This window comes from Aedes albopictus, unplaced genomic scaffold, assembly GCF_035046485.1.
Source record: "Aedes albopictus strain Foshan unplaced genomic scaffold, AalbF5 HiC_scaffold_228, whole genome shotgun sequence".
Lineage (NCBI taxonomy): Eukaryota > Metazoa > Arthropoda > Insecta > Diptera > Culicidae > Aedes > Aedes albopictus.
In genome coordinates this window covers 6,096-17,409 of record NW_026917011.1, presented here as the reverse complement: position 1 = coordinate 17,409, position 11,314 = coordinate 6,096, and the positions used below count along the sequence as shown (strand labels likewise).

The window sequence follows — 11,314 nt, the reverse complement described above, 5'->3', positions numbered from 1 at the left end:
CACTAGGCTGCCGTACTCCAGAAGAGCTCCCCAACAAAAAATGATTGGGTGTTAACGCCTCACTCTCTGCCGAGTCCAGGGGAAGATAAGTTAGAGGACGGCTGTTAACGATGTTCTCTGCTTCGAGGACGAAAGTGAGCAAGGACTCATCATCCAGTTTTCTGTCGCAGCGATAGGCTCCCATCATAGCTTGCTTAACCGAACGAACCATACGTTCCCATGCCCCACCCATGTGAGGGGAGGCGGGAGGAATGAAGAGCCATTTGGTTGTGGTGTTGGTAAGAGTTGCGGCAACACCAAGTTGTATTTCTTTCATCAAAATTCGTTCGACACCCTGGAAGTTGGTGCCGTTATCAGAATATATTTCTGCTGGCGCGCCGCGACGGCACACAAAGCGACGTATAGCTTTGATGCATGCGTCAGTGGATAAACTATTCACAACTTCGCAATGTACAGCGCGAATGGTAAGGCAGGTAAAAAGCGCTATCCACCTTTTCGCATTACCACGACCTACTTTAACCACCAATGGCCCAAAATAGTCCAGGCCAACGTATGTGAAGGGCCTGGTGAAGGTCGCTAGGCGAGCTGGTGGAAGTGAAGCCATGCGGGGTACGTGTGGAACTGCTCTACGTTCTTTGCACACTGGGCATCCGTTGACAACCTTCCGAACTACCGTCCTGAGCCGCGGGATGTAGTACTGCTGCCGAATCTCATTCACTACCGTTTCCGAATTCGCATGATGGTACTTCCGATGGAACAGGTCCACGATGAGCTCAGAAATCCGATGTTTTCTTGGTAGAATGGCTGGAAACTTCATATTGTTGCACACGTTCTTCGCCGCTCCGATTCTGCCATCTATCCGTAATACGCCTTCTTCGTCGACAAACGGTGTTAACTGATACAATACGCTTTGTCTATTCAAACTCTCTTTCTCCGCTTCTGGACGACTTCGGTTACGCTGGAGTACTACCATCTCTGATGGATATTCCTGCCACTGGGCTCCTGTGACCAACGTTTTCTCGGCTAACTGAAGCTCCGCTTGAGTGAGGTATCTGCTACTCCGCAGGACGCCTAGAGATTTCCGTTTTAGGTTTCCCACGTACCTGTGTACGTAGGCTGTAGCTCGATGCAGCCTCTCCCATTTTGAAAACCGCTCATACTCGATTATTGGCAACCGCACTGCAGCATCGGTATGTACATTACATGTACGCAATTCCACATCCACGGACCGTTGGAGTGTATTCTGTTTGGGCCATTCTTCGCAAGGTTTCAGCAAAAAATCCGGTCCATTAAACCATACACCTTCAGCGTCCAGCGAAGGGCCACTTCCCCATTTTGTTGCCAAATCCGCAGGATTCAATTTCGTAGGAACCCATTGCCACTCGTTCACTTCGGTGACAGACAGAATTTCGCCGATTCGACAGGCCACGTATTGCTTGTATTTTCTGGGATCTGCCTTAAGCCATGCCAGAACGGTGGAAGAGTCTGACCAAAAAAACCGTTGTGTTATCACCATGGTGTGAGCTTCCTCGACGAAACGCTTCAAGCGAGTTCCGAGAACTGCTGCTTGTAGCTCTAACCGAGGTATGGACAGCGGCTTTAAGGTGAAACATCAAGAAATCCCATTGCAATTTTGCATACAAACTTTAGAGGCACAAATCTGATGAATGAAGCATCGAACCAAGCCGCACTTGATTTTCCTGGTTTTGCTCACTTGCAAAAAGAGGCAGCTTTTCCAAATTGCGCGCATTTGTTTTCGATTTTTTTAGATTTGTGCTCTTGAAAACGTGAGTAGGGGTCTAAGTCGGCCATTGTGGCAGCCATATTGGTATTCTTTGAAGTTTCTCCTTAATGGTACCACTTTTGTTTTTGCTGATACCAATGCACATCGAACGATTCCATCTGGATCGACGATCCGGAAGTACGCGACGGCAGCGTAAGCGGCCTCGCTGGCGTCCACAAATATGTGTAACTGCAATCGCTGATAGTGTAGTCGTGTTGCCTCAGGAAAATAGCATCTGGGCAGTTTGATTGTTGAAATCTGCTGTAACAGCGAAATCCAATCTCTCCATCGATTCCGGTGTTCTTCTTCAACCTCCTGATCCCACTGGGTACCCGCTCGCCAGATATCCTGCAGTAGTATTTTACCGTGCACTAGGAGGAAGCCCAACAATCCCAAAGGATCAAAGAAACTCATTAAACATCGAAGCACTTGTCTTTTTGTTGGATTTGAGTCACCATAGATGATTTGCTGCACGTCGTCCTTCAGCTGTGTGCTAAAGCTTAACACATCTTCATCAGTGAGCCAGAGCATGCCCAATATGCGCTCATACGCCTGGCTTTTGTCTTGAAACAAATGCATTCCGCTTGCCGCCGAAGGTTCGCCTAGACCTTGGATTACTTCGACGCTATTGGACTGCCAGTTTCGTAGTGAGAATCCTCCTGCCTGTTGTATTGCTCGAACTTGTACAGCAATATCAGTTGCTTCGGTTTTGCTTTCAAAGCTCGCCAAGAAGTCGTCCACGTATGTGTTGTTGACAATATCTTCTGCAGCTTTCGGGTACTTCTCCGCATACTCCGCTGCATTCAGGTTCTTGACGTACTGGGCTGATGCAGGCGAGCAAGTAGAACCAAATGTCGCGACGTCCATAATGAAAACCTCAGCAGGCATTGATGGATCATCTCGCCACAGAAATCGTTGAGAGTGTCGATCGGCTACTCTGATTCTTATTTGATGGAACATCTCCCTTATATCGGACGATACCGCCACCTTGTACTGCCGAAACCGGAATAATACTCCTGTTAACGACGCCAACTGATCTGGACCCTTCAAGAGCATTGAGTTTAAAGAGATCCCATCCACAACCGCTGCTGCATCCCAGATTAGCCGCACTTTTTCTGGTTTCTTTGGATTTACCACTGCTCCGAGCGGCAGATACCAGACCCGCTTGAGATCCGCTTGCTTCATCTCTTCATCACTAACTCGATGTGCATAACCCTTCTGCTGGTATTCTTCTATTTGACGAATCAAGGTTTCCTTCAGGGAGTGATTCTTACTCATTCGACGCTCCAGGCATTCCAATCTACGCATCGCCATTCCATAGCTATCGGGAAACTCGACTTCATCGCGCTTCCACAACAGTCCAGTCTCATACCTTTCGCCGATTCGTACGGTTGTTTCTTGAAGCAGTTGTTGCGCTCTTTTATCTTCTGCGGACATCAATACTTTGGTTGAACTCACTCCGACGTCCTCAAGGGTGAAATAGCTCTTCACCAACTCGTGCAAGTCCCCGTCGTTACTACACTGGCACGCGTGAATGTTCAGTGAAGTAGAGAACCGATTACTGCTTCCTCCATATACACACCAGCCGAGACGGGTTTTTACAGCCACGGGTTCACTGACACGTCCTTCTTTCACTTTTAACGGAACGGTGAGGTGCAAGTTATTGACTCCTATCAACAAACGGGGCACAGCGTCTTCGTACCCAGATATGGGCAAACCCTTCAGATGATTGAAAGTGCTTCCAAGATCTTCCATTCGTAGCGTTTGACCAGGAAGCGCGAGTTTTTTTACGGTGCGGACGTCGCTCAACTTCTGTTGACTCCTACCATCGACTCCGGAAACTCCCAGTTGTATCTGCTTCGAATTTGGTTCCAACCGTGAGACATCTCCTGTCCAGGTCAGGCAAAGCGGAATAGTTTTACCTTCTACACCGAGGTCCTTTGCAAGTTGATCTTCTATGAGTGTAAGGTGCGACCCGTCATCGAGGAAGGCGTACGTCTTTATTTTCTTCGAGGGTCCATGAAGCGTTACGGGCAAAATACGAAAGAGTAGGGATTGATTGTCTAAACGGTGCGTATGGTTTCCAGCCGAGTCCATGTTAAGAGCTGGATTTGCGTTCGTAGTTCGGTTACTGCGGTTCGAATGCAGTAAGCGATGATGACGGTATGTGCATCCGTTGATTCCACATTGCCTGGCATTCCGACAATTTCGTGATCCGTGAGCGTTCAAACAATTACGGCAGAGCTCGTGAGTTTGAACAGCTTTCCAGCGTTCGTCAACAGAGAAAGCATTGAACGTATCACATTCCCGAACACAGTGCCCGAGTTCTTTGCACACACAGCACTGGCTTGGTCTGTGAATTTCCGGCTCACTTATGTGGGTGTTGATTGATCCTCTGGGTTTTGTTTTTGATCTGTCCGCGGTACTTGTGAAACTCGCGCCTGTGTACAATGTCACCTTGCTTGCCGAAATCACCATTGCACTCATGAAGTCCCCAAACGTCTTCAGGTTCACATCTGGGAAGCGCTGCATATAACTCGCCCATTCCATCTTCACGTGAGCAGGGAGTTTCTCTACGAGTTCCATCAACAGATAAGGGCTTGTCAGGTGAGACTGTTGACCAGCTGCTACTAGATGGTCGCACAAACTTTGCACGGCCATACCGAACTCAATTAGCGTCTCCAGCTTCTCGGCCCTTGGCGCGGGAGTTGACCGCACCTTGTCCAGCAATACGTTGATTAGCAGCTCCGGTCGTCCATATAGGAGTCGTAACGTACTGATAACCTGCGGCACTGATTCTGGTAGAAGAAGACGACTTCTAACCGATTCATATGCGGCACCCTTTAAACAACGCTGCAGTCTTGCTAGATTTTCCACTCTCGAGTATCCACACGCGACGGTTGTATTTTCGAATGCACTTATAAATATCGGCCAGTCCGCGGGATCACCAGAGAACGGGGGTAGATCGCGAGGCATAACGTGGCGCGCGGCTAACTGCGAGGGGGAAGGTGCATGGTCAGGCACAGTAACTGTCGTACGAGGGAACGGCGCATTTGATTGACTGTTATTGACATAATCTGTATTGACTGTTTGCCCTAGCATATTCTCGTTTCTTTCCGTAACTGGTGGGGGGAAAGAAACGATAGGAGTGACATGGTCTTGTATGACAGACTCGGTCACAAAAGGTGGCTGTGGACTCACATTGTTGGGAGACACACTGAAAGACCCTAGTCTGGCTAGAAGACTTCCGTACGGGTCGTCGCTCGTTTGAGCGGGTAGATTGGCATGGATTTTATTACTGGTTGGTAGCTTACCTGGTGGCATTACAGGGGGTGCAGGGGCAGATACGTTACCATCGGTCGTGTTCGTACGACCTTGGAAATTCGGATACAGACTGCTCGGAAGCGTTTTAGCAAACACGCCAGTGTTCCGCTGCTGATTCCCGTTGAGCTGCAATCGTCCATCCTGGGCATCCAACCGCGCCGACTGTGGCGCTGGATTCGCATTCGATTCCTGCGGCTGCTGTCCTTCGTTTGGTGGCTTGTGGCATTCGGGTGAGACCTCGTTACCTGCTGATACACCGTACGATGGTCGATCTTCTAATTCTTTTCCCTGGCCCGTTCGATTAACGGCGCCCTCTGTTTCGAGTTTCCTCGGGACCGCTCCGCCGACGGCGCCTTCCAATTCCGGATTAGTGGAAAGATTATCGACCCAGGAAATAACCCGCTGCATGCTTGAGCGCCGGCTCACTTGGCTTCGTCGAGATCCGCCCGCTCGTTCCGCTAGCTGCTCTTCCAGCAGCCTATATTTTTCCTGCACGGCCTTTTTCTCGTGTTCGAAGGCCCTTTTCTCCAGTTCGAAGGCTCTTTTCTCTGCCTCCCATTCGAGGCGCTGGATCGCGCGCTCCTCTTCGATTTTCTTTAGTCGTAGGGTAAGAAATCAAACTTTGAACTAGTCAAATTGTAATCTTAATTTGAACCATTTCGAAATTCATTAAAACAACTTATTTTTTAGGCAAATATTGTCCCGAAAAAGATGGTGAACAGCTTTCCGTAATATAGCCTGATAACATGGACTTTAAAAGCATTGAAAAATGCGTTTTTGTCATGGAAAACAGGCAATTGAAAAATCACTGAGATTCCACCCATTTCCCCCCAGATAAAGCACATTTTCGGTGCACTCGTACAGCTCATGCATTGTATCACACGCAAGAAGTGAACACGTCAAATGAAAGCTTATTTATCGTAGAATCGACCAACCGCATAATATTCCGCATTATTTGTCATAAAATTATCAAATTTAAGCAATTCTTACTTGGAGAATCTTATCTTGAATTGAACCATTTGAAATCTAGATTTGAACTAGTGAATGGGGGCGAGCTTCCAGTGTTGGCCTGCAGACTGCGCTAGTGGTTGCTTTGTTTACTCTTGGGCGATGGAAAATTCCAAATTTAGTTTTCGAATTCCTGAAGGATTCCGAACATTCTGAGCTGAAATTCCACTGCCTAATGAAAAAGAGTTATAAGAATTAGCAGATCCATGTGATTTTTAGTTGTTTAGCATGAAATTGGCTGTTGCGGGAATTGCTCGAGCTGCTGCCGCCACTAGTTCAAATCTAGATTAAAATTGGTTCAAATTATGATTACGATGGTTCAAATTAAGATTAAACTCACTATTGACAAATAATTGAATTTCTCAATGAAATTTGGTGCAAATGTTAACTTTTTGCCACTTTACGGAAAGCTAATACCCGTCGCTTTCATATACGTGAGACCTTACCGTAGTAAATTATTTCCATGTGGATGAAAAAATCGATCAAAAGTGCCGCTGCTTCAGAAAGCCGCAATTTGGTTCAATTCATGATTACCTACCCTAGTGCTATACGAGCAGCGTTACTGCTAGACGATGAAACACTCAATGGCAGACAAGTTGAACAAGTCCACGGCCGTTCCGAAACGGAGTTTGTAACTCCTGCACAGCGCATGTGCCACCAGCCATCACACTGGTCGCATTGTACAAAGTTGTCGAACGAATCGGGGCGCGAGCATTTAACGCATCCTACCGCTCGTTCGGCGTCCGGCGACTTGTCAGCACTCATAGTGGTGAAAGTTTTAAAGCTCTGTTGACGGGGAGCAGAGATAGGCACGAGACACTGTGTTCTCAGCAGCACAAAAACACGATAGTTGGTGCAGTACAGCTTTAAACTGTAAATGTATTCGATTATTACAAGTTGGAGGTTGGGGGATTTTACATTTGCATGTCTACTTACACTTTCAGTGTATGTGCGTGATCAAATGATCACTGCTCGACCCGATTAAGCTAGCCTGATCTTAGCTGTAAATCGAGTTGTGTATTAGGATAAAGTAATAATACAGTTCAATTGCATGTTATAACAACTTACTTTTAAGTAGAAATATGGTTTTAACTACTAACTTTAGGCTTTAGGTTTTAACCCCTTCAAAAAACTGTAATTTTAATAGATTTTAAGTAGGATTTTAAACAATTTAGGTTTCGAATTCATGACAACTTACAGTACTCAATTAATTCAACAATAAGTTTTGAACAAAGTTGGAAAGCTCACAAATCTGGTAGATTTCAATTACTCGTTGCACAATTTGCTACTCTTCACCATTGACTTCCTCGAAATCTGATTCGTCATGGTCACACGCCTACGTTCTGTCCACGGTTCTGTCATATCTCCTATCGACAGATCAGCTTCGCGGTTTAGCTAAGAGAGGTCTCCCGACAGCACGCTTGAGGCAGGGCTGCCAGCGGCAACACGTGGTTTAAAAATTATTCATACCCGGTATATAATTAAATTTAATACACAAACATACAATAAAATTATTGTATTCTTCCGACAGCCGGCTGGCGGAAGACTAAATCATATCAAGGGTTGCATAGCTCACATCACTTACCAATGTGAATCCAGATCTATGTAACTTTCTATCCCTTCCCTTCCTTCTAACAAACTTCCTTCCTGTGACAACCGTGGGGATGCGGAGGTACACACGGTCTCTAGTAGCAACGGATGTCACACCAACATTCCTTCCCTTCCCCGATGACCGTAAGGACGTGGCCGGCGCCGGTACTAACAATATAAAGTTTTGAACCTTCAAAATTGCACATTGAGGATGGAAAGCTACACCCAGGCCCCATCCATTTGGTTCCCTGTGCAATGTTGACTGTTCTGGTCAGTAACGGAGTAGCAACTACGAATTGTACGGTCATCTCATGCTCATGCTCATGCTCAACACTTATCGCCCAGATTTGAATAAATCATCCACATGATGTTATGAAGACGCAACATTGAAGTAATTTTCATGGGAGCGAACCAGTATAGGGGTGTTGAAATTTCTTGAGTAACCAACTTTGATTTTACCAAGATCGCAATGTATATCGTGGCGGTAACATTGCCTACAAACTAGTGATGATCGAACTGCGCCCAAAACCTTTCCACTGTCAATAATATGCAGTACCGATTGTCTGAACTAGTAAGGTAGTAAGATTCTATATAAGAACAGCGATGAAATACCTAAGATAATGACGAGAGCCGTGTGGCGGGCGATTGTGAGATGATTAAATAGTGGAAGTAGTATTTCGATGGACACCTGAACGGCATGCGAAACGTAGAAATGGAAACGACTACGAATGGTTTTGCAGCAGAGCTTATTAATATGAGTTCGTAAGTGTTAGTCATGTGTTTGCATCAGGTAATTATCAGGATCTTCTGTTACCGGGCATCGGCAATCTGCTTCATCTACCGGAATAGTGGCGCGTGAGAATGTGAGAACCATTCCGAATATGCCAAATACTTGGCTGCTTACTTACTTACTTACAGAGTGAAATCTGATCAATCATTGATTGGCTACCACGAAAACCTGTCCGATAGTTGTCGACGAAGCAGGTACTCATCAATCGGCCTCAGCCTGTTATACAGAATTGGAGACAATATTTTGTACGCTGAATTGAGAAATGTTATTGCTCGCTCTAGTCGATGCTTTTTTGTATAGAGGGCAAATGAAACCATTCGGCCGGGAGTTCGTCCTTCCCAGCAGCCTCGTTGTACTTCAGCCCTCTAATAGTTGTTTTGACGTCTTCTAGCGTTTGAGATTCCACCCAGTCAACCAGTCATCGTATAAGATGTTGTATAAGATGTTAAAGTGGAGGCGATATGCGTACATTTTACATGCGCCTAAATGGAGGCATGCCCACATATGGCCTCCACTTTAACATCTTATGCAACATCTTATACGATGACTGGTTGTCTGGGCAGCCTGGCCGCCGTCGTAGATTCGAATTGCAAGTTTCCATCACGGTCGTTCCACGTGACGGGAGAATACACTGTTCTTCTTCGCACGCCATTGACAGTTGTGTAGAACCTCTGCATATCATTTTGTTCCATACTCTCTTGCGCCTGAGCCGTTACATTTTCCTCATATTCTGTTTGCTGTGGATTCGTTTTTTGGCAACTCTTGCTTTCCTACATCGCTTCCTGCTCTGCCAGGTCTCGGACACCAACATCCTCAATCTCGTCCGTTACCCTCTGGCACTCTTCGTTGAACCACCTCTTCCTAGGTCGTCTTTGAGCAGTGCCTCCGTAGATGGACTACAACAGAGCGTTGAGATAATCTTGTTGTTTATGCCACAAAAGTTCAGCTTATTGGACGCAGTGGCTTATTTTCCCTAACAGGGGAGGAAAAAAACCTGTTGATCAAATTTTTCCACTCAGCCGCTCCTCGGTTTCTGAGTTATGACCAATCCTGAGATATCTATTCTGCCCAAAACTGCATATTTGTGATATTTGCAAATTAATCGTGTTTGTTCTAGTTTTTATGAAAAAAAAAAAAAATACTAAGTCATTTTGTCTCATTGACCAATGTTACCGCATAACACTGGGATTATAGACCAGCTTTAAAGCGTGTCATTAAACATTCTCAGGTCCGATTTGTTTTCTGACAATTCGTCTAGCATACAAGAAGTGCTGTAGAAAATTGTATTGCTAAACTATTGATTACGAATTTACGGGAAATTTAAGGATCATTCCCAAACAATCAAAAGTCGCATCTTTGGATTTCATTTTCTCCAATGCCTACTTTTGTCGAATGTCGCTGTTATGCCGTCATGAGCAGTAAAGCATATTACTCGCAGTTTTTTTTTTTCTTAAAAGTCATTCAAATACCGTCAAGCATCTTTGAAGACATCAATACAACACACCGTTAGGGGTCTCCAGATAGCCTAGTGGTTAAGGCTATGGATCGCCAGTCCGGAGACGGCGGGTTCGATTCCCGTTCCGGTTGGGAAAATTTTCTCGACTCCCTGGGCATAGTGTATCATTGTGCTTGCCTCACACAAATTCATTCAATGGCTGGCAAAGAAAGCCATCCAATTAATAACTGTGGAAGTGCTCAAAGAACATTAAGTTGGAGAGAGGCAGGCCAAGTTCCAGTGAGAACGTAAAGCCACCAGAAGAAGAAGGCAACACTCCGTTTTCCAAACGAACACAAAATCTTCATGACCGGGATTTCCTCCATCGATCCGATTAGAAATGTATTATGGTATGCCTTGAAAATTACTCTGGATATTATTCAGAAATTTCTCCATGGATTCTATTAGAAATTCTTTCACAAAGCCCTCTAGCGATTCCATCGGATTTTTTCCTGAGGATTTCTCTGAAAATTCACGCAGGAATGACATTACAGACCATCCAAGGTTTCATTCGATTTTTTTCGTCAGGGATTGCTTAAGAAATTCCTCCATGGATTCTTTCAGAAATATCAGTGGAAATGAGTTCTCCTGAAGTTTCACAAATAATTCTTTGAAAAATCTAGCATTGGCTGCCTCAGAATTGCTTTTGGTTATTCTTCATAAATCTCTAGAGATTTTTTAAAGAAATTTGTCTATGCTTTCTTTCCGGTTTCATGTTGTTATTTATTCAGAAATTTTTCAAAAGATTTTTCTTAGATACTCCTTTGAAGATTCTACAACAATCTTCTTCAAGAGTTTTTCAGAAAATATTCCAAAAACTCATTTGAATTCTTCAGAAAATATTTCAAAAAAAATTTCAAGAATTTCAAAAAAAAAAACAATTCTAGATTTTTTTTGAAAGTTGCTTCAGACATTGCTTTAGAAATTGCTGCAGCGATTCCTTCAGAAACCCCATCGGGCAATTCTACTGAGATTCCTCAATAAATTCTTTAGGAAAATCTGACATAAAATCCTTCTTGATTTTTTTTTTTAGAAATTGCTAAAGGGTTTCCTTCAGAATTTTATTTTTCAATTCCTCCGGAAATTTATCGAAGAATTCTTTTAGACAACTTTGCATGGATTTGTATGGAAGAACATTTCGTTAGGAAATCCAACAGAACTTTTTTTTTAAATTCTGCCAGAGAAGCTTTTATGGAGTTTTTCATGTATTTATTCGGTAATTAGTCAAAGATTTTCTCCTTAAATTTCTGCAAGTATTTCAGGATTTACTTTTTCTACAGTGATTTATTCAAACAAATTTTCAGATATTCATTCGTTTCTTTAG

General features: G+C 44.5%; 1 protein-coding gene across 1 annotated transcript; it reads right to left on the bottom strand.

Moving 5' to 3' along the window:
* Window positions 1-435: 435 nt before the first annotated feature.
* LOC134284507 (uncharacterized) lies at window positions 436-6,880 on the bottom strand. Its single transcript, XM_062843447.1, has 4 exons — window positions 6,845-6,880; window positions 1,888-5,701; window positions 515-1,485; window positions 436-441 (listed from the first exon to the last, which is right to left on the bottom strand). Exons 1-4 carry the CDS (start codon window positions 6,878-6,880, stop codon window positions 436-438), a joined length of 4,827 nt encoding a protein of 1,608 aa, XP_062699431.1.
* Window positions 6,881-11,314: the final 4,434 nt, after the last annotated feature.